This window comes from Anabrus simplex, chromosome 4, assembly GCF_040414725.1.
Source record: "Anabrus simplex isolate iqAnaSimp1 chromosome 4, ASM4041472v1, whole genome shotgun sequence".
Lineage (NCBI taxonomy): Eukaryota > Metazoa > Arthropoda > Insecta > Orthoptera > Tettigoniidae > Anabrus > Anabrus simplex.
The window spans coordinates 329,435,570-329,460,303 of NC_090268.1; the positions used below are offsets into that span (position 1 = coordinate 329,435,570).

The 24,734-nt window shown below is 38.7% G+C and overlaps 1 protein-coding gene across 1 annotated transcript in view; it reads left to right on the forward strand.

Annotated features, from left to right (window-relative positions):
- LOC136872268 (phospholipid-transporting ATPase ABCA3) overlaps positions 1-24,734 on the forward strand; it is a 341,741-nt gene that overhangs the window by 161,163 nt on the left and 155,844 nt on the right. Inside the window, exon 14 of the mRNA XM_067146089.2 lies at positions 10,009-10,261. Within this exon, the coding sequence (XP_067002190.2) occupies positions 10,009-10,261 (253 nt within the window). The remainder of the gene's footprint in view (positions 1-10,008; positions 10,262-24,734) is intronic.

A 24,734-nucleotide genomic window follows, 5' to 3' on the forward strand; every position in this document is an offset into this window, starting at 1 on the left:
TAAAACTTGCTGGTCACTGGCTACGTCGTTACATTTAGACAGCGATTTGATTTGCTGCACAAGATGTTTCCTTGCATGATGTCATTCCAACTCTTTATGTATCAGCCCTCTCTGGTTTTGTTTATAGAATATCAGCGAAAGGCAATCGCGGAGAGATAAGGTGACGTAATTCCGTTACGACATGGGAGACTCGGAAGAATATTGCCCCACCATTAGGTAGTGGAATTTCATCACTCCTAAGAGTAAGGTTAGCTGTTCGGGTCCATATATCATTCCCGTGGTCGTGTGATTTTGTATGGATTTATAAGAAATATTTCCTTCAGTGTCCGCTGCTATTCTTTTTATTGAAACAGTGATTCACCGTAAATGCGTGTGTCGTAATCTGCAAAATAATGCCCAAAGAGAAGTCTTGTACAAGATCGCGTCTTCAACAGTATGTAGTGGAATTTAAAAGCATTTTCACTACAGATGGAAAAGTATTCTTTTGCCAACCGTGTGGTAAAACAGTACGTGCAGATCAACGTTCTCAAGTAACCCAGCATTTGTCTGGAAATAAGCGTACTGCAGCTGCTTCGCGTGTGCGTTCGCGACAATTACTAATAGCTGAACCAGCTACTTCAAATGCAGGCCCATCTAAATATTCCCAGTATTATTTAGATGTGTGCAGAGCATTTGTTTGCGCCGACATTCCTCTTGCTAAAATAAATAATCCAGGACTGAGAAATTTCCTAACAAAGTACATTAATTTTGAGCCTCCAGACGAATCCACATTAAGGAAAAACTATCTCCCAAAATGTTACGAAGAAACTTTACAGAGAATTCGGGCAGTATGTGATAGCGAAAAACTCTGGGTGAGCATTGACGAAACCACTGATTGAAGTGGCAGAAAAGTAGGAAATTTTGTATTTGGTGTGTTGAAGAATGACCAAACTGCTTGCGAACATTCTTCTTTGCTAGCGTGTAAAGAAATGGTTACTGCAAACCATGTCACTGTAGCTAGGTTATTCAATGAAGCCATGCACTTACTTTAGCCAAAATGTATAAAATACGACCATGTATTGCTTTTCCTTACTGACAGTGCAGCTTACATGAAAAAGGCAGCCGAAGGCCTTTGTCTGAGCTTTCCGAAAATGATACACGTAACTAGCGTTGTTTATGCCCTACACAGGTTATGTGAAACTGTGCGGGCTCAGTATCCTCAAGTGGATAAATTAGTGTCTAATGGCAAAAAAAGTCTTCGTAAAAGCACCCTCAAGAATCGATCTCTTTAAAGAGAAAAACCCGGATCTTGCGCTTCCTCCTCTGCCTATTGTTACGCGGTGGAGTACTTGGCTTAGCGCTGTGGTATACTACGCAGACAATTTCGAAAGTTTTGCATCCGTTGTGAACGTGCTAGATGAAAACGACGCGTCGTCAATTGAGATTCTTCAAGAGATACTAAGAGACAGCTCTTTGAAAAATGATTTGGCGTTTATATCTGCCAATCTAAGCTTCTTGTGTAAAACTATAGACATACTTGAAAAATCCACTAACCTGTTGTCCGAAACAGTGAAGGAAGTGTGCGCTGTTGAAAATAAATTAGATTCACTCCCAGCTTCGCATGTCAAATATCAAAATTTGTTCAGGAAAAACAAAGGATTTCAAACAATATGCCAAATTTCTAATGTATTAGAGGGTGCTCATGTTGGCGAAATTGATGGCATTATTGTTGGTGACATTCCTCTCTTTAACTATGCTCGTCTGACTTCCTGTGATGTGGAGCGATCGTTTTCGCAGTATAAGGCGTTCTTTAGAGATAATCGGCATGCATTTGTGATGGACAATTTGGAGATGACCTTTGTTGTTCACTGCAATTCTGAGACTACTTCTAGCAATTAATATTCCAACGTGTGATGGGTGAGTACGAACTGGTACTATTTTTTCAAAGATGATTGGTTGCTTTTGCCATATTTAAACAAAACATTACCTTCAAAAAAATAACCATTCATAATATCTACTCTGGCATATCAAAAATTAATATACCATACAGCACGTTTCCATACACAGACACCATTTTGCCTTAAGGAGCACGTTTGGTAGCACCATATTCTAATACAAAACATTATACTTATTTCCTTCTTGAGCGCGAGTAGTTATGTGATATTTAAAGGAAAATAATTTCAATTTTTTACCACACATTTTAAAGTTTTTCAGCACATAAAAAATAAATATTTTTCACATTTTTAGCACATAAAAATCCGCTCCCTAGTCATTAGCGAGTTTAGGCTTGCTGTTGGGTTTTGGAGGGGAGTTGCTGTGTTTTACCTTATTTTTAAGTGCTTCAAGTTTTTTCTCTAGTGTTATCTGTTTTTTGGACAAAATATTGAACAACTTGATTTGGACTTCGTCCTGAAAAAGATTCCACTGAGCACTTGAGAGTAAGGTGGTTGCCTCTAAGCGAGTTTCATATAAGCGATGATTTAAAAACGACTTTTTCTTATAGAGAAATTTTAGTTCATTTTCTAACCAAAGTTAGTTTGTCCTAACCTGAACATCCTGTTGATGGGGAGGGACAAAACGTTGTTTCGTGACGCTTTTCAAAAAATTAGGGGTTAAATTCTGTGTAATGCACTGTTTGATAAATGCTATATCCTTGCCTATTTTCCCAATTTTGATTTTTAAGCCTAAGTAATGATAGGCTAACGACTTTGCCTGGTTGGCTGCTTCATTTAAATCTAGGAATTTCATTTTGGTCCATATTGAACAGAGAATGGAAGATAGGAAATTTAAAAGGGTCCACCTTTTCAATACAATAAATGTTATATACTTTTATTTAAACTTGGAACTAGTTTCGACGCTGTTTGGCGTCATCTTCAGCCAAAATGTGGGAAATAGGCTAGCATGTAGACATTTATATTACACAAGGCGTTACATTGATCTAACTTCTTCATTTAACCCAATTTTTTACACAAGGTGTTACATTAAACAATACACATCTTACGAGGAGATAAAAACAGGGACGAATATAGAAACAAATGAGTCATTGAGAAAGCAAAAGTTGTACATATTAAAAATAACCTTAACCACACATCTTGCAGTGCGAAACTATTTGCCTTGAATGATTCCTGAATACAGAACACACGTGCACACACTTCTGAAGAGCCAGCAGGCAGGAAAAGTAAGGTGAAACCTTAAGAGTTCTTCTGAGAAGAGTTCATAATTTTTTCTATGTTCCGACTAACTAATGAAGTCTCCCTTGAGTTCCTGATAAACATACACAACAGGAAATTTTCTTTACTCTCAACAATAGCTATAAGGACCAACGGAAAATTGTATTTTAAATACTGTGCAGAGACGTGAAAGCATGATCTTGAACATGATATAAATTTCTTCGTTTGACCACCTTTGAAAGTCTCTCTCTATATTACATAGCTTCATTAACACTACCATTCTGTAGATGCACAAAATAATCTTGTAATCTTCACAGGTCCGGTATTCAGCTCGACAAGAATATAAAATTGGTACTAAGGAATACGTTTTCTGAGAGTTGACTGTGCCAGTATTTGTGGTGTATTGTTGCAGCGTTACGTGTAGGGTAGGGGCAGGTTTCTATGATGTTTATTGCGGGACATAAGGTGGTAAAGCTATGGCGCGAGATGAAGAGGAACAGAGCGTGTTGGATAGTTTAGGTCAGGGGGGCGGCCATTGTTGGATTAGGAGGGGAGAGGGAAGGAGAGGTAGGGGAGGAGGAGTGGAAGGAGGGGAAATATGGAGGGTGATGTGGTGAAAGTGTGTGGCGTGACAAAGTATTATGCATAATGTGAAAGACAGATCTGTTTTTCGGGATATTCATGTTTTTGAATAATTCAATGAGAAAGTCGAATAGGATCTTTGGTTTCTCTGAGATATCATTTAAGTTTAGGTTGGGATTGAAATATTGGTCTAAATGAATATAGAGGTTTTCAGTGACGTCTAGGAAAGAACCTTTGTTTAGAATATCTAGTACCTCAAGATCTTGATTTATTTCAGTAAAGTTGTGCTTAGATTCTTTTATATGTAGGCCGACCGCGGAAAAACGGTTGTGTTTTATGGCATTGACATGTTCTGCATATCTGATTTTAAAGCTGCGTCCTGTTTGCCCTAGGTAAGAACTTTTGCAGTCTTGGCAAGAAAACCTATATACACCTGATTTAGAGAAAGGACTACTTTTATTTATTGATGAAGAGTTGTGTAGGATCTCTGTGCTTCTATTGTTAGTACGAAAGGCTATTTTAACGTTGTTTTTTTTAAGAACGTTAGTGACATTGTAAATTTCTTTATTGAAGGTAAATGTGGAAATTGTGGCAGTGCTAGTATTGTCTTTTATTAGGGTGGTTTTTGGGCGGTGTCTGAATTTATGGATTATTCTTTCAATAAAGGACAATACTAGCACTGCCACATTTTCCACATTTACCTTCAATAAAGAAATTTACAACGTCACTAACGTTCTTAAAAAACACAACGTTAAAATAGCCTTTCGTACTAACAATAGAAGCACAGAGATCCCACACAACTCTTCATCAATAAATAAAAGTAGTCCTTTTTTCTAAATCAGGTGTATATAGGTTTTCTTGCCAAGACTGCAAAAGTTCTTACCTAGGGCAAACAGGACGCAGCTTTAAAATCAGATATGCAGAACATGTCAATGCCATAAAACAACCGTTTTTCCGCGGTCGGCCTACATATAAAAGAATCTAAGCACAACTTTACTGAAATAAATCAAGATCTTGAGGTACTAGATATTCTAAACAAAGGTTCTTTCCTAGACGTCACTGAAAACCTCTATATTCATATAGACCAATATTTCAATCCCAACCTAAACTTAAATGATATCTCAGAGAAACCAAAGATCCTATTCGACTTTCTCATTGAATTATTCAAAAACGTGAATATCCCGAAAAACAGATCTGTCTTTCACATTATGCATAATACTTTGTCACGCCACACACTTTCACCACATCACCCTCCATATTTCCCCTCCTTCCACTCCTCCTCCCCTACCGCTCCTTCCCTCTCCCCTCCTAATCCAACAATGGCCACTCCCCAGACCTAAACTATCCAACACGCTATGTTCCTCTTCATCTCGCGCCATAGCTTTACCACCTTATGTCCCGCAATAAACATCATAGAAACCTGCCCCCACCCTACACGTAACGCTGCAACAATACACCACAAATACTGGCACAGTCAACTCTCAGAAAACGTATTCCTTAATACCAATTTTATATTCTTGTCGAGCTGAATACCGGACCTGTGAAGATTACAAGATTATTTTGTGCATCTACAGAATGGTAGTGTTAATGAAGCTATGTAATATAGAGAGAGACTTTCAAAGGTGGTCAAACGAAGAAATTTATATCATGTTCAAGATCATGCTTTCACGTCTCTGCACAGTATTTAAAATACAATTTTCCGTTGGTCCTTATAGCTATTGTTGAGAGTAAAGAAAATTTCCTGTTGTGTATGTTTATCAGGAACTCAAGGGAGACTTCATTAGTTAGTCGGAACATAGAAAAAATGAACTCTTCTCAGAAGAACTCTTAAGGTTTCACCTTACTTTTCCTGCCTGCTGGCTCTTCAGAAGTGTGTGCACGTGTGTTCTGTATTCAGGAATCATTCAAGGCAAATATTTTCGCACTGCAAGATGTGTGGTTAAGGTTATTTTTAATATGTACAACTTTTGCTTTCTCAATGACTCATTTGTTTCTATATTCGTCCCTGTTTTTATCTCCTCGTAAGATGTGTATTGTTTAATGTAACACCTTGTGTAAAAAATTGGGTTAAATGAAGAAGTTAGATCAATGTAACGCCTTGTGTAATATAAATGTCTACATGCTAGCCTATTTCCCACATTTTGGCTGAAGATGACGCCAAGCAGCGTCGAAACTAGTTCCAAGTTTAAATAAAAGTATATAACATTTATTGTATTGAAAAGGTGGACCCTTTTACATTTCCTATCTTCCAATCTCTGTTCAATACGGACCAAAATGAAATTCCTAGATTTAAAAGGATGGACATTGTCGTGAAGTTTGACACCATCAGCATTAATGTTGCGGCGTTTGTCACGAAAGGCACGACTCAACTTAACCTAAGTTTTAATGTAGGCTGCAGCATTCACAGTTGTCCCATGTTCAGTGAAGTCCACCAATAACACACCAAACATGTCCCAGAACACTGTCACAAGCACTTTCCTAGCCAATGGAGTCTCTTTATTTTTATTTTTTTTCGTACTGGGGAACCAATATGTTTCCACTCCAGAGAGGCCTGCTTTTTTTTGGGCGTGTAGTGGTATGTCCACGACTCATCACCAGTGACTATTCCTCTCAGAGAGTCATGTCTTTCTGCGACGTAACACATTAAGTGATCCATGCTTATCATTCACTGGCCCTTGTGTTTGTCAGGTTCATAGGCACCCAGCGAGCAATAACTTTTTACAGGATTTCAATGTGTCGTGAACAGTGTCGTACACCGCACCATAGGAAACATTGAACGTCTGCGATAAGGTTCGCAGGTGCACATGCCGATCGTTCAAAATTGCTGCCTCAATGGCACAGACATTCTACGGAGTTGAAACTGTTGCCGGGCGTCCAGAGCATGGCAAATCACCAAGGTTTGCACGGCCCTCTTGGAAGAATGGACACCACCTGGAAACATTGCTACGGTCCAGGCAGTCGTCCCTGTACACGCCACGTCCCTGTGAATTTCACTTGGTGTATGACCTTTGGCCCACAAATATCAAACTATACTTCGCTGCTCTTCACACTTTGATGGCAGTAACATGCATGATGTGTGTTTCATAGTTCAGGCTTCTCTTGTTAGAGCTGCATATGAAAACAAAATACCCTCTGTAGCGCAAACTTCCACCTATATTGTCGTGATATTTCAACATTCCAGCTGCAATACCAGGGGAGATAAATAAATGAATTGTGCGTTACTTTCTGATGTGCCCTTGTATATCTATTAGAGGTCAGGTATCCCTGAATTTTTACTTCATTCCTAATGAATAAACTCTGAAAACAATAAGCTATCATTGTATTAATCTGAATCATTCTGCAAATACTAGAATATAGTAGAAGTCCGCTATAACGAGTATGGCATATAACTAGAACCCAGTAATAACAATTTTTGTCTGTCCCTCCAAAATTGCTATATTAAACTGTATTATCCTTTGGTTGCTGCAAGAGCCCTATTACTAATGCAACCGTTATTACGAGCGATTAAGCGCGCACAATTTTTTCCATTACCGATATTTATGTACCCCAGCGATTATGTTGCATGCGATCGATTACCTTCGGTATCATTTTCTCGTTATTTCTACTAGCGAGTTCTTTAGTCGATGATCGAGGGCGATGTCTGATTCACAATTAAGTATTTATTTATTTTCCACCTAGTCGATACAATGATTGCTTAAGGCAATTTAATGGTTAAAAGTGGTACATGTTTCATATATTATCAACATCTTCAGCCACATAACACTGTTTAGATGAAAAATATATTAATTGACAAAGTAATGCTTTAGAGGAAGTGTCCTTAAAATTAACATAAGATTGACAACGATGTCCGAGTCGATTAGTAATACCCATCAATTGCTGTTCCGTAAAGACAATTCAAAATGAAAGAGGATAATACGTTTTTGTAATAAGTGCGTAAATAACATGTTGTTAACTCGTTAAAAATAAAGGCTGACTAAACGATCGCCTAATTTTAATGCTAAATACTGCAATTAAGTAAGAATGGGATATACCTCGAGATATGGCAGAGTGCATAATTGATTTCAGTGGTTAGTTTATATTTTCTCGCGTCTGGTTAAATTACCGAAAGGCTATTATCGTGTGAATTTATTGCGAGAAGGTCATAATTTCTCTACTGGAACTTGTACACATGATGAAAACACTCTGCAGTATGATTAAGTTAGGATAGGGGACACTGTTTGAATAAGAAAACTGAAACATTTGCCACATAATGCGATCTATCATCTTCGGTACGGTATAGTTTTCTCACTATGTACATTTGCGAGCTCTCTTGTCGACATTCGAAGACGATGTTGTAGTCAATTACTAATACCCGTCAACTGCTGTTCTCTAAAGACAATTCAAAATGTAGGATAGCAAGTTTTCGTAATAAATACGTAAATAACGTGGTCGATAGCAGTTGTTAACTTCTTAAAAGTAAAGACTGAAATAAACGATCGCTTAATTTTAATGTTATATACTGAAATTAAGTCAGAATGTGATACACCTCAAGATATGGCAGAGCACATCACTTATTTCAGAGGATAGTTAATGTTTTCTCGTGTCTAGTTAAATTTCGGAAAGTCTATTCACATGTAAATTTTTAGCGAGGAGGTTATCATTTCTCTCGATGCGTTTCAAATATGTTTTCATTATACACATACGGTTAGGTTAGGTGACGCCATTTGAAGAAGAAAACTGAAATGTTTGCCACAGAAGCCTCTGGAGTGATGCCGTATTTCTCTGAATCTTAGACGTTTTTTCTCAGAATCTCATGCGAAAAATCAAGGGTTGTCCTGCATTGGCGGCCTAAAGCCCCATTCACAATGCAAACTTAATGTAATGTAAACTTAAAATTACAGTTAACTTAGAAGTTTGCGGCCTTGTTATCTGATGGAACCGTTCACAATGCACCAGCATAAACTTAACTGCAAGTCCGTAAAATTAAGGGATTGCAAACTCCAAGCTCTTGCGGTTAATTTTACATTAAGTTTAAGAACCAGCCAATCAGAGCAGACGTTAACATTGTGTTTTGTGCACGATATAATGACTTCTTTCAACGAAACACTTGTAATTCTCTTTCAAAATAATCTTTTTGTGTATGTATGATAAAAGGAAAAAGAATTACAAAGAGGCTGTACCGAAAGAGAATATGTGAAGAATAGGAAAAACGGCTGGGAAATTTAAGTTACTTCGAGATACTGAAAATTTGAATAATGGAGGTTCGAGATATCGAGGTTTGACTGTACCATAATTTGTTGCTCCACCAACAATCGCCAACCTACCAGTTTTATGAATCTTGTAGGTCTTTGTAGGGTAGCTTGAGCTTCTGCCTTCTCTCTCTCTTCTTTCTCTAGCACCTTATTCATCCTTCCCAGAGTTCTTCCTAGTCTTCAACATCACCTCATATGCTTCCTACTTAGCTAATGGAGACATGATGTCAAAGTACTTTTGTTTGTTTGTTTGTTTGTTTGTTTGTTTGTTTGTTTGTTTGTTTGTTCTCTGTGGTCATGAAGTCACTTAAGGTGTTGTTTCATCCAGTTATGTTCCTGAGAATTGTTTTGGACTAAAGGATGATATACATTTTTATAGAGAATTCTTCCTCTCTCTCCTAGGTTTTTTTTTGGCTTATTATTACTGAATTTTGAGTATAAAGTCATACATAGAAAGATATCATAAGTAGAACCAACACATTGACTTGTTGGTGTGGGAGGAGGGAGAAATAAATAGAAATACATACTGACAAGGACATCCACATATCCACTGCTATCTTCAAAAAGATGGGTTCTCTGATCATCAATCCCAGATTTTCTGCATACTTTTCAACTCTGAACTCATTTCTACTTCTCATCTTCATTGGGAGGATGAGCACGAGCACTCATTGAGGAGCCGCCTTGAGAGAGCTTCATTCTTGATGTGGAAACTGTGAATAAAAGGAATACCAGATAAAGGGAAGAGATAAAGAGAGAGAAACAGGAGATAAAATATGGAGATAGTCCTTGTGCTTTAAAAGTTTTCATGTTTGTCCTTGTCTCTTCTTTCTGTTTCTTTCTCTTTCCCCTCTGAACTGCCATTGTGTGTTTCCTGTTATGTGTTCCTTTTTATATATGACTTGATTTGTCATACTTGTAAAGAAAATAACTTTCTTCCAATTTTTAATATGACTGTAACGTTGCAGTGTAAAGTGGTGGTAACTAAAATATGAAGTATAATTTGAATATTATTTCTGTAAAGTGATCAGTATGTATTTCTTCTTCAGGTACTGGTTACCAGTTACAAATCACCAAGGCTAACGGTGGTGTTAATGGAATAAAGCTTACAGCTGCTGTAGAGAGTGTGGTGCCTCAAGCTACAATTAAAAGTTCCTTACCCTCACTCGTGACCTATGATCTCCCAGCTACAGAAACAGACAAGTTTCCTGCTTTATTCTCGGTACTGGAGAAGAACAAGAAAGATTTAGGGATTCAGGGCATTGGAGTATCTATTACAACATTGGAAGAGGTATTTCTGAAGTAAGTCATCCACTATTCAGTTATTGCAGAGAATTTTTTCATTATCAAGTGTAACTAAAAAAATTATTTTATTGATTCTAACCTTTTTATATTATGAGTAGGTCTTCCAGAATGAAATTTTGGAATTTTCATACTTTTCTTATGCTGTTTAACTCAATTGCAAGGAGTCTGTATGAATTGTTGTTTCATTTTAACAACTATGCATCACAGAATGTTGAAAATCTGATAGGTAGATCACGTCACCAGTCAAGAGATGCTCAGTTGTGCTGGAAAATGAAGCAAAGTCTTAACACTCATGAAACGCAGGAAAGCAGCCTGTTTTAGTCACATCTTTTGAATAACAAATACAGCCCGATACAACAGATCATAGATCGCAAGGTAGAAGGGAAATGTGGATGTGAGCAGAGAAGATTATCGTGAGCACAGAACATTTGGCAGGTAGTAGTAGTCGTTTAAATGTTTTCCTTACCATAAAACTATGCTCATTTTATGGTTGTGCCGAGCTCTGTGGCTCATGGAAGATAGGAAACTTAAAAGGGTCCACCTTTTCAATACAAATAAATGTTATAGTTTATTTACAATATATATTTACACTTGGAACTAGTTTCGACGCTGTTTGGAGACATCTTCATCCAAAATGTGGGAAATAGGTTAGCATGTAGAAATTTATATTACACAAGGTGTTACATTAGTGTGATTAAATGAGAGAACATGAAGACGCGAAGTACAATGTCAGTTTCAAAGTGGTCATGAAGGGTGAGCCAAAATTTGTATAAACATGAGATAACATAATCACTTAAACAATAAAACATATAAACATATAAACTGTAACAAAACCATGTGGAAGTACGAGATGATTGGCATTGGAGATTCAAATTATTTCAGACACTCTTCCATTGAATGTTGCTTGCCGCAAGCGTAGTACAAAACATAGGTTATATTTAAGTGAACACAATCTTCTAAAAAATGCACATGAGATGAAATTTGGCAGTTAGGGATTGAAGTCACTTATTCAATAAGCATCAATTCAAAAAACAGCTGTAAAGGGTGAGACAAGAATTGCACAAGCGTGAGTTTGGACTCGATAAATGCAAAAAACACATGAAACGCACTCGAAAATGTAGGTTCGTGATGGATTTGGCACAAAAGGTCTGCGTGTGATCATTCATTGAATGGCACCGGTGCGAGTGTAGTTCAAATGTGAGTTAGGATTTAACAGCCTCTTAGAATTGCACGTGACATCTGAACTCATGGTGCGAGGTGAACTTGGCAGGGAAGGTTCGAATTGTAGATATTCAGTAATGTCAATTCAAAACAGTCCATGAAGGGTGAATGCAAAAACTATAATTCATACGAGTTAGGACTCATTAAATAATATTTTCAAATACAAATAACATATTCAACTTTTCGTGGTACACGGTGAAATTGGCAGTTAAAGTAGGATTTCTTCGTCAGGTGCCATATAGGTCAAGCGCAGCGTAAGTACGAGACAGGGCTCAACATTCCAAACTGGTACAAATGCATATTTGAATCCGAGTGTGAGATGAACATGGTAGATAAAGAATCACTTTGTTGAGGGTGTAGTAAACATATTCAGCTCGAAAAGAAATATAAAATTGGAATTAAGGAAGACGTTCCTCTGAGAGATTAGAGGTTGACTGTGCCAGTATTTGTGGTGTATTGTTGCAGCGTTACGTGTAGGGTGAGGGCAGGTTTCTATGATGTTTATTGCGGGATCTAAGGCAGTAAAGCTATGGCACGAGATGAAGAGGAACAGAGCGTATTGGATAGTTTAGGTCTGGGGAGCGGCCATTGTTGGATTAGGGGGGGAGAGGGAAGGAGCGGTAGGGGAGGAGGAGTGGAAGGAGGGGAAATATAGCGGGTGATGCGGTGAAAGCGTGTGGTGTGACAAAGTATTATGCATAATGTGAAAGACAGATCTGTTTTTCGGGATATTAATGTTTTTGAAAAATTCAATGAAAAAGTCGAATAGGATCTTTGGTTTCTCTGAGATATCATTTAAGTTTAGGTTTGGATTGAAATATTGGTCTATATGAATATAGAGGTTTTCAGTGACGTCTAGGAAAGAACTTTTGTTTAGAATTTCTAATACCTCAAGATCTTGATTTATTTCAATAAAGTTGTGCTTAAATTCTTTTATATGTAGGCCCACCGCGGAAAAACGGTTGTGTTTTATGGCATTGACATGTTCTGCATATCTGATTTTAAAACTGCGTCCTGTTTGCCCTAGGTAAGAACTTTTGCAGTCTTGGCAAGAAAACCTGTATACACCTGATTTAGAAAAAGGACTATTATTTATTGATGAAGAGTTGTGTAGGATCTCTGTGCTTCTATTGTTAGTACGAAAGGCTATTTTAACGTTATGTTTTTTTAAGAACGTTAATGACGTTGCAAATTTCTTTATTAAAGGTAAATGTAGAAAACGTGGCAGTGCTAGTATTGTCTTTTATTAGGGTGGTTTTTGGGCGGTGTCTGAATTTATTGATTATTCTTTCAATAAAGGTTTCATTATATCCATTAAATCTTGCTATAGAGCGAATGGTGTTCAGTTCTTTATTTAAGTTTTTTCTGGGCATCGGAATCTTGAATGCTCGGTCTACTAAGCTATTATATGTAGCCGCTTTGTGTGTTTGGGGATGTAGTGAGTCATTTCTTATAGTAGTGGCCGTTTGAGTGGGCTTTCTATAGATACTATATGTGAACGAAGAGGGGTGCCTATTGATTCTTAGGTCTAGAAAGTTGATGGAGTTGTTTATCTCTGATTCTAAGGTAAATTTAATGATTACACGCAGACCTTTTGTGCCAAATCCATCACGAACCTACATTTTCGAGTGTGTTTCATGTGTTTTTGGCATTTATCAAGTCCAAACTCACGCTTGTGCAATTCTTGTCTCACCCTTTACAGCTGTTTTTTGAATTGAGGCTTATTGAATAAGTGACTTCAATCCCTAACTGCCAAATTTCATCTCAACCCAAATATTTTATAATGTTATGTGCATTTTTGAGAAGATTGTGTTCATTGAAATATAACCTATGTTTTGTACTACGCTCGCGGCAAGCAACATTCAATGGAAGAGTGTCTGAAATAATTTGAATCTCCAATGCCAATCATCTCGTACTTCCGCATGGTTTTGTTACAGTTTATATGTTTATATGTTTTATTGTTTAAGTGATTGTTATCTTATGTTTATACAAATTTTGGCTCACCCTTAATGACCACTTTGAAACTGACATTGTACTTTGCGTCTTCATATTCTCTCATTTAATCGCACTAATGTAACACCTTGTGTAATATAAATGTCTACATGCTAGCCTATTTCCCACATTTTGGCTGAAGATGACGCCAAACAGCGTCGAAACTAGTTCCAAGTGTAAATATATATTGTAAATAAACTATAACATTTATTTGTATTGAAAAGGTGGACCCTTTTAAGTTTCCTATCTTACATTCTCAGTTCAATATGGACAAAAATGAAATTCTTAGATTTAAATAAACTCTGTGGCTCAGTCGAGCAACTGATCTTTCGACCTCAAGTTGGTGGTTTCGATCTTGGCTCAGTTCAGTAGTGTGTAAAGGTGCTCAAATATGCCAACATTGTGTCGGTAGATTTACAGGCATATAAAAGAAATCCTCTGGGACAAGATTCTGGCACTTCAGCATCTCTGAAAACCGTAAAAGCAGTCAGTAAGATATAAAACCAACATTATTTATTTATTTATTTTATTAATGTCTTTCTGTACATGGCGGGGCTCAGGCTATGAAGCCTGCTATTATGCCAAACCATATAAGTGTACACCTGTGTAAACAGAACATTATAACTACTTAAAATTAAAAATAAGTTTAATATAATTTAAAATTAACGTGAAATGTAATTTAACTGAAAATGTAAAGTATCATAATTTGTTTTTAACATTTTAAAATGAATTTATAGTATTTACTATTATTAAAACTATACCTCGAAAATTGTCAATGTTACTAATCTTACATTTACATTTTATTCATTTGACTTAATCTAACATTTGAGGGTACTTCTTGGAGTAAATTATTCTGATTGTAGATAAAAGTTCCAGCACATTCTTTTGAATACCTTTAGGTTACTTATGTCTCTAATTTCAGCCGGGAGGGAGTTCCAGGAACGTATGGTTCCCGGTACAAATGAGTTGTTATACATCCTACTGTGGTGACTGGGGATGGACAACAGGGATCGTGTTGATGACCTTGCGGGTGTTCTACCTGAGGGAGAGAGGTAGCTGAAATCTATTCTCGGGTAGTCTGGTTTACCTGTTCGCAGTATTTTGTGCAGAAGAGAAACAGCATGGTGCTTGCGTCTATCGCATAATCTTAACCAGGACAGCTGATGGAGGAATGGGCTGATGTGGGAATGGAGCGGAACATTTAGAATGAATCGAATGCAGGCATTATGCGCCCGTTGAAGTTTGGAACCAAGTGAATAGCTTATGTTATTATAGACTACGTCACCATAGTCAAATATTGGTAGAATTAGTCCTTGAACGAGCAGTTTCCTGGTTTTGACAGGAAGAAAGTCCCTCAGTTTGTGCAGTGAGTGCAATGAGTCGAATACACGTTGACAAATTTTTGTTACGTCCTCTGACCAACTTAAATACCAAAAAATATTCCAAGGTTCTTAACGGAGTCTTTCAGTGTTATAGGTGTTTCATTGATCTTGATAACCGGTATATTATTGTTATTATCATTGTCATAGAAACCGTGGCACAACAACCTTCCAGGGCCTTGGCCTGCCAAGATGACTGTTGCCCCACCAGATGGCCTGGAGCCCACCTCTGATCACCATGACAACTTCCTCAGCCATATTATTTGGCTTTCTTGACCAGGTCTGCTGCCTCTCTGATCAGCGAGCTCTTTAGTTGGTCTCATGAGGCTGAGTGAATCCCATTATAGCCCTCAGTTGAGACTTAAAATCTCTGGACTGACCAGGATGTTAATCCTGCACTTGCAGATAAGAAGCTGGCACCATAGGGATACACCATCATTTATGGTTGCCTAGTCGTACTTCAAGAATCTCCCATACTGCACATATTAGATTAGGGAAATATAATCCCATTACAGTGGCAACATGGAATGCTTGTAGTTTGTTTGAAGCTGGCAAACTGCAGAGCATCATCCAAGAGATGGAGATGCTGGACATTGAAATGCTCTCTATCAGTGAAATGTGGTGGCTGGGCTTAAGAAAGTGCCTTGTGGATGAGTACACAGCAGACAGCACCGCAGTGGAGTTGCACTAGTCATGACCAAAGAAACGGACCAGGCTGTCAAGATAGTAGTGCCCTACAGTGACCGCATCATTATAGCCCAAGTCAGTGCCTTGCCGGTTTGTCTGTGTCACACGTCTTCACACCCACTGCTGACAGCGACGAGGACTTTATCGAGTCCGTTTACACAGTGACCTAAAAGAACTTTTCAGATCAGTCAGGAACAGCAGCATGGTCCTGCTAATGGGGACTGTAATGCAGAAGGTGGAGAAGGAAACGATGGCGAAGTAGTTGGAGGTTTCGGGTTAGGAAATAGGTACAAACGGGAACAGGCTTGTCCAATTTTGTGTGGAGCATGATCTAGCGATCATGAACACTTTCTGTAAATTGCCTTTACACTAAGAGGTCTCCAACGGACACACAGAGTGGTTAGGAATCAAATAGATAATTTCATGATTGGGAAAAGATTCTGGAATGCCGTGAAAGCCACTAAGACCATGCCGGGAGTAGACGTCCCATCCAACCACAGCCTGCTTTGTGTCACTATATGCCTCCAACTGAAGAAAATACAGAGAATAAAAGTACCAGACAGACTGGATGTTGAAGCACTCTGGGATTACGAAAAGAAGCAAGTGTTTAAAAATCTAGTACAACAATTTAAAATCTGGGAAGGCACACATACTGTGAAGGACATGTGAGGAGTCTCTTCAAAATGAGATCTGAATTGATATAGAGACCTCAATATAAGGATCACATGAGACATCATGAAGGCCAAAACCACAGGGCTCGAGAACCAATATGCCGAAATTAAGGACCTAGATAGGCACTATCATATGTTCCAACTGCACAAGAAAATTAATGAGGTGATAGGGCGTAGATAGACAGGTCAGTTGAACTGCCTGACAGATAGAAACAGCAACCTGATCTTGAATGAAGACCTGAAGATACAGCGATGGGCAAAATATTTTCAAGAAGTATTCAATGACAACAGGGAAAACCTAGAACAAGAAGCTGCAATGGGCCCATTGATTCCAATGGCAGAGGTAGAACAGACCCTAAAGAGGATGAAAACTGCAAAGGCTCCAGGGCAAGATGAACTTCCACCAGAATTGCTTAAAATTCTGGGTAAGCAAGAGAGAAAACAAATACAGAGACTCATCAAAACTGGAGAACTCCCTGTTGACTGGTTGCAGTCAACATTTGTCAGCTTGCCAAAGAGACCTAATGCAAGAGAATGCTAAGATAACTGTATAATCAGTCTGAGAGCATCACGCTGAAAATCTTCCTACAGATAATTCTCCAGTGTATCTCCAAGAAAATTGAAGAGCATATTTGTTTTATGCAGTTTGGATTCCGTAAAGGCCTTGGAATTAGAGAAGCCCTGTTTGGCATTCAGGTCATTGTTCAGAGATTCAAAGAGGTCAGTTGCCTGGTATTCATGTGTTTCATTGACATCTAGAATGTGTTCGGCAAAGTTCAGCATGAGAAAATTATGACCATACTGAAGGTAACAGGTATAGAGGACAAAGATAGCTGCAAAATTAGAAACATATACTGGAAACAGAAGGCCCATGTTCGTGAATTAAGTTGCAATCAAACAAGGTGTGAGGCTAGGCTATATTCTGTCCCCACTCCTGTTCAACTTGTACTCTTAGACAGACTTTAGGAAAGCTCTGCATGATATGTATAGATAGTTGCATCAAAGTTAATGCAGTGACTTTTAATAACACCAGAAATGCTGATAACACTGTCCTTATGGCCAACAGCATGGAGAACTTGCTGCATATTTTGTTGAAAGTGGTGGAGAAAACAAACCTTGGTGTAAACTTGAACATAAGATGACCAAATACATGATACAAATACATAGATCTTGGTCCGTGTGTCAGTGGACTTCCAGTACAGAGGGTCGAGAAAATCACGTAACAAGCGAGTACTGGGACCATTCCCAAGAAATAAAGTGCCACATTGAGAAGCCTGGGGAAGCATTTACAAGACTCCATCAAGTGCTCTAAGGAGTTGAGCCCTGGATTATGACAAAAGCCACCATGAGAAGATTAGAAGCATTTGAAATGTGGATCTACCGTTGCATGCTTCAGATCAACTGAGTGTACAAGTACAGAGTGAAGATATGTTGGCATGACAGCCTCTTTGGTAATGGGGTTGTAGCAGGTGGTGGTTTGACTTTCTGTGCTTTATGACGACTCATCTTATTACTACTATCGCGCTGCTTTAAAGTCTGTAATTTACATTTTCCAGAAACTAGCCTTGATGAAGGGTTGCACATAGCAGGAAATTGCATACAGAGCACAAAAGAATTGTTTCCATCAGGTTTTTCATTTCTTTTTCAAGCCACCTGGGAATATGCTCTGTAGGGGTCAGGTTTCCCCGGGTGCAAGGGTCGCAGCAATATAATAAATGCATATATGATAAACGCGAACATTAGTTCACCAGAAACCCTACTATGTCACGATAGATGATTTGTGTATTAGTGGTGGTTAGGAGATTAATGATCACTTTAGTCCTTTCTGATATATGTTAGTGTGTGTTAATGCTGCTAGAGTCATCACGGTGTCTGTAAATCTCCTGCTGGACCCTCAGCAATATTTAAATGTATTACAGTGTTAAATATTTAAATGTATTATTTATGCAGTTAACTTGGAATACACACACACTGCAGAATCAGCTCTGTGAACGAGGTCAACTTCATATCTCAAATATGGAGAAATATAAGTACAAGGGGAAGAGATAAGAATTCATCCCCCCCCCCCACACACACACACAAAAGCAGAGGATTGATGTCAAGCCAATTGAAATTCCTGAATTGAAAATCCTATACGTGTGAAAAAATGCAAATGAAAATGAAAATTTTGGATCACCGTAAGTTGCCCGTGATTTACTGAGACATTTAGTAACAGATCGCTGAGAATAATGCATGTAAAAAGGTAATATCATTAATAAAACAAAAAACTACTCCTGTAATAATAAGTGTAGTGTTAATGTTAGCAAAGGAGTTTTGTCTGTAATTAATGAGATCCAAGCAAGTGAAAGAACCTTGCATCAATCAAAAACCAACCTCTGGTTTTCAGAAAGGGAAAAAGAACTTCTGAAATGGAAGCACATTCAATTAAAACTAGAACATGAGAATCTGGTAAATACCCTTCAGAACCCTAAACGTCTTCACGGTATTTTTGATATACACTGCCGGGAAAAAAAAATTAGTACACCTGGAAAGACGACACTGATTTTGATCCGATGGTGGCAGATGCCACCTGGGGGATAGTAGATGTACTGATAATAGTTTCAATGTTGTCCGCCAACAGATAGCGTAGTGACATAGCTGCCAGAGCGCCATCTGCGTGTACCCTTTAATAGGGAATGTTTACAGTCGTAAGGCTCAGTGTGATGTAAACATGTGAAGCAAACAGGCACCATGCCACGGAGATGCACTCGTGCTTCCTACAGTCAACTGAGCGAGTTTGACAGGGGGTCAAATTGTGGCCTTTCGAATGGTGGGGTGGTTCTTTCGGAGAATTACCAAACAAGTTGGACGTGCTGCGTCAGTTGTGCAACAATGCTGGTTGCAATGATCACATGAACACTCACACCTGTAGACGAGGTTCTGGACGTCTATGCAACACAGACGTCCGCTAAGATTGTCGTATTGCAAGGGCAGCATTAGCAGATCGTACAGCTACTACCACAGCACAGATAAGAGGGTTTGTGAGCCCAAGAGTGTCAACGCGAACTGTTGCCAAGCGATTAGTAGCAGTGGGACTACGGGCACCCACACCTCTAGCCCGTCTTCCACTCACGCCACAGCATCGATATGCATGGCTTGACTGGTGCCGTCAGAGGATCACTTGAAAGATGGAAGGGCGGGCCGGGGTCTTCGGTGATGAAAGCAGATTTTGCCTGCACGCAAGCGATGGTCGTTTACGCGTGCAACATAGACCTGGCGAGCGCTGTCTGGTAGAGTGCATTAGTCTGACACACTGGCCCACCCCAGACCTTATGGTCTTGGGTGCGATAAGCTACAACTCTCGTTCACCTTTGGTGTTTGTGGAGGAAACGCTGACCAGCGTTTCGTACGTGTAGAATGCTGTAAGACCCGTTCTCTTGCCATTCTTGCAACGGGAAGGTGATGGATTGTTCCAACAGGATAATACTCAGCAAACACTGCGCATGAAACTCAACGTTCTGTACAAGATGTGCAGCAATTTTCCTGGCCAGCATGATCTCCGGACTTGTCTCCCATCGAGCACGTGTGGAATATGATGGGACGGCAACTGACACGTGCAACCCGTCAACACACAACTCTTGCAGAACTACGTGAACAGGTCGAACATACGTCGAATAATGTATCCCAAGACAGTATTTACCATCTGTACGATCAAATGGATGCCAGAATCAGCGCCTGCATTGCCGCCCATTACACCCCATACTAATTATGGATGTTTCAGCATGGATCGACACCTGGTACCTGAATACCGCTTGAGCTATTGATCTGTAAATGTAAACATTTCATGTACTCCGTATGCACTGTTTCAACAATAAATCTTGAGTGAATTGGAAAACTCTTAAGAGGGTGTACTATTTTTTTTTTTTTTTTTTTTCCCGTCAGTGTATCTTGATGCAGCTAGAGACATTGTGTTCGTGAATGCCCTGCTAGGCCATTGAAAATATTTAAATGCATTACAGTGTTAAAGATTTAAATGTGTTATTTATGTAGTTAACTTGGAAAACACACACACTCTCTCTCTCTCTCTCTCTCTCCTGATCTGCATTTAGGGCAGTCGCCCAGGTGGCAGATTCCCTATCTGTTGCTTTCCTAGCTTTTTCCTAAATGATTTCAAAGAAATTGGAAATTTATTGAACGTCTCCCTTGGTAAGTTATTCCAATCCCTAACTCCCCATCCTATAAAAGAATATTTGCCCCAGTTTGTCCTCTTGAATTCCAACTTTATCTTCATATTGCGATCTTTCCTACTTTTATAAACGCCATTCAAACTTATTCGTCTACTAGTCATTCCACGCCATCTCTCCGCTGACAGCTCGGAACATACCACTTACAACTAACTATTGTCATTTTGGTTCCGTATTGAAGATGACGTATGTCTCGAATATTATTACAATATTTTTGTATGTATTGTATTGAACAGGTGGACTTAAAAAAAAATATTGTAATAATATTCGAGACATACATACCACTTAGTCGAGCAGCTCTTCTTCTTTCTCTCAATTCTTCCCAACCCAAACATTGCAACATTTTTGTAACGCTACTCTTTTGTCGGAAATCACCCAGAACAAATCGAGCTGCTTTTCTTTGGATTTTTTCCAGTTCTTGAATCGGGTAATCCTGGTGAGGGTCCCATACACTGGAACCATACTCTAGTTGGGGTCTTACCAGAGACTTACATGCCCTCTCCTTTACATCCTTACTACAACCCCTAAACACCCTCGTAACCATGTGCAGAGATCTGTACCCTTTATTTACAATCCCATTTATGTGATTACCCCAATGAAGATCTTTCCTTATATTAACACCTAGATACTTACAATGATCCCCAAAAGGAACTTTCACCCCATCAACGCAGTAATTAAAACTGAGAGGACTTTTCCTATTTGTGAAACTCACAACCCGACTTTTAACCCCGTTTATCAACATACCATTGCCTGCTGTCCATCTCACAACATTTTCAAGGTCACGTTGCAGTTGCTCACAATCTTGTAACTTATTTATCACTCTGTAGAGAATAACATCATCCGCATAAAGCCTTACCTCCGATTCCACTCCTTTACTCATATCATTTATATATATAAGAAAACATAAAGGTCCGATAATACTGCCTTGAGGAATTCCCCTCTTAATTATTACAGGGTCAGATAAAGCTTCACCTACTCTAATTCTCTGAGATCTATTTTCTAGAAATAGGTATAGCAACCCATTCAGTCACTCTTTTGTCTAGTCCAATTGCACTCATTTTTGCCATTAGTCTGCCATGATCCACCCTATGAAATGCTTTAGACAGGTCAATCGCGATACAGTCCATTTGACCTCCAGAATCCAAGATATCTGCTATATCTTGCTGGAATCCTACAAGTTGAGCTTCAGTGGAATAACCTTTCCTGAAACCGAATTGCCTTCTATCGAACCAGTTATTAATTTCACAAACATGTCTAATATACTATAATAATACTATAATACAATAATACTACTATAATACTATAATAATACTATACTGTACACGCTTGTTAAACTGAACCGAACTACAGCATGGTCAGGGTCATTGCTCTGTACGTCAACTGTTTTGATGTACAGTCAAGTGCAATAATTTTCATCGCTTGGACTTGATTTTTGTTCTTCCTAAGTTTTACATTGTTGTAGACCACAGATTATAATCAAGAGTGTACTATAATATACAAAAATAACTTTGGAATTTACAAAAATCAAAACAAAAGCTTTTAAGGCAGGGTTCAGCTCCTCCTCAGTTGCTGTTATTTATTTTGTGCTATAAAGTAGGCTTACCTTCCTTGTAATTACAGACCTTGGTCAGCCTTGTTGTGTTGGTTTATTGAACTATGAAGTGTGATATACTGAGGAAACTGTTTCTTTATTCATTTATGTATTGATCAAACAGTCAACCAAGTCTTTATTTATAACTGATGGTTACCATAGAAGAAAGAAAAAGTATTAATTCCTCAAAATATGTATGACAAGATAAATGAGGACTATACAATATTACTTCTTATAATCTAAGAGGTTAGAAGAGGGAAAGAATTGTTTGCTAGAGATCAGTCAGCACTAATGATGGAAAAGGAATAACAACTTCTCCCAAGATCGTGTACCTCGTCTGGCAATAAATAGTCACAATGTATTTTTCAAATAATTAGAATATGGTTTAAGATTTTTAAAATTTCATAACTATCCTACATCAGTCTGTTTTCAGACCAACTTTGCTTTACAGGAGTGAAAGCTGGGTGCACTCAGGATATCTTATTCATAAGTTAAAAGTAAGAGACATGGCAGTAGCGAGAATGATTGCTGGTACAAACAGATGGGAACAGTGGCAGGAGGGTACTCGGAATGAGGAGATAAAGGCTAAGTTAGTAATGAACTCGATGGATGAAGCTGTATGCATAAACTGGCTTCGGTGGTGGGGCCATGGTGTGAGGTGAATGGAGGGGGATAGGTTACCTTGGAGAATAATGGACTCTGTTATGGAGGGTAAGAGGAGTAGAGCGAGACCAATACAACGATAGTTAGACTCAGTTTCTAATGATTTAAAGATAAGATATATAGAAATAAACAAGGCCACAGCACTAGTTGCAATTAGAGGACTGTGGCGATGTATAGTAAATTCATGGAGGCTTGCAGACTGAACACTGAAAGGCATAACGGTCTGTAATGATATTGTATGTATGTTATTATTTATCATATGACTTTTAGTGCCAGGAGTATCTGAGTACATGTTTGGCTCGTCCAGTGTAGGTCTTTTTACTTGACGCCCATGGGCAACCTCCATGTCCAGATGTCGGATGATGAGGTAAGGGGAACTTGAAACCCAGTAATGGCATTCAACCTGCTCCTGTCATATAACAGGGGATCTGTTAAAACCTAACATCTCCATCCAGCATACAAATCACCATCAACACAGACATATGCCCTCACTCCATATGAACACTGTGGAGTGGTTTGGAATTGAATCCAGGCCTTTGACTCGTAATCTAGTAATTAGAAATTGTGTACCACCTCTCCTACCTTCCCGCCAAAATTCTTATGGTGATTTTTTTTCCAACCAACAGGAACTGGCTAACAATGGTGTTAGGTCATATAAAGGGGCCGATGACCTCGATGTTAGGCCCTTTTAAACAAGCATCATCATCAGATCATATAAACTTGACACCATAATTGATCATGGCCACCAGGCTGATACAGAAACGGACATTACATACCATTTGCACCTATCAGTCTTCAAAATGTCCACTATTATAGCGCGCACAGGCTTAGTCTCTTTGGTCAGATCTTTACAAGAGAATGAACAGTACGTCACCGAGCTCGATAGCTGCAGTTGCTTAAGTGCGGCCAGTATCCAGTATTCAGGAGATAGTATGTTCGAATCCCACTTTCGGCAGCCCTGAAGATGGTTTTCCGTGGTTTCCTATTTTCACACCAGACAAATGCTGGGACTGTACCTTAATTAAGGCCAGGGTCGATTACTTCCCATGCCTAGTCCTCTCATGTCTCATTGTTGCCATAAGACCTATCTGTTTTGGTGCGAGAAAAAAATCAACCAGTATGTCAGGAAATCTGTTACTGTTGCCATCAAGGAACACTTCAAACTTTTAATTGTGGGGTGTCTCTTCTTGCAGCACTGACCACAGTTTCCATGGGGTTCAGATTACAGCTACCAGAAGGCCACTCAGCAGCAGAGATGAAGTGTTAAGTCATTCTTGCCTTATGAGCTGGCGCAGAATCTTGGTTGAAGGTTCAGAGCTCATTTTTGAACATAGTGTGACTAAAGTCCTTCACCTACACTCTGGTACTGGTTTTTATGCCTTTTTCACAGAAATGAAGCTTAGTGGGGCCCCTAAACTCATTACTAAACTATGTCTGAGGAGGGTGGTGACTCCTCTAGACCATAGAAACACACTCACAAGCTTTTCTAAAACTTGCAGCATATGCCCCGACATTAAAGTGGCTAAAGCTCTCTTCAATTGCGCATACTTGCTTGTCGGTAAAACTGTCCGTTTTGCGATGGAGGACTGGTCAAAGAGATTCCAGTTCTGTGTGTGTGTGTGTGTGTGTGTGTGTGTGACATATTCATAAGAAACTTCAAAATCTGAAACCATATTCCAGATATTCGAAAAATAGTTTGTGACAGTATTTATGGCTAGATAAGCTTTCTAATCAAGGATTTGTGAGAAACAAGATAATACTTATTTTACTTAGCTCTATGCTGTAGTTGTTTCTTTGCAGCATATATCCTGCGATACATTCCAACTGTCTTGCTTGTATAAATTTCTGTTTTGTAAGCTCAGGTCTGCAATGAAATAGTCATTTATTTCTATTTTAAGTTCTATTTTTATAATTCAGTTACAGTATTTACAAACTATTGCACCTTCTTATCTATTTTATAATTTTTTGCAGAAATCAGTAAGAACATGAGGTAAATGGATAGTATATCAGTTTTCATCTGTCATACACTTTGTCAGCATCTAT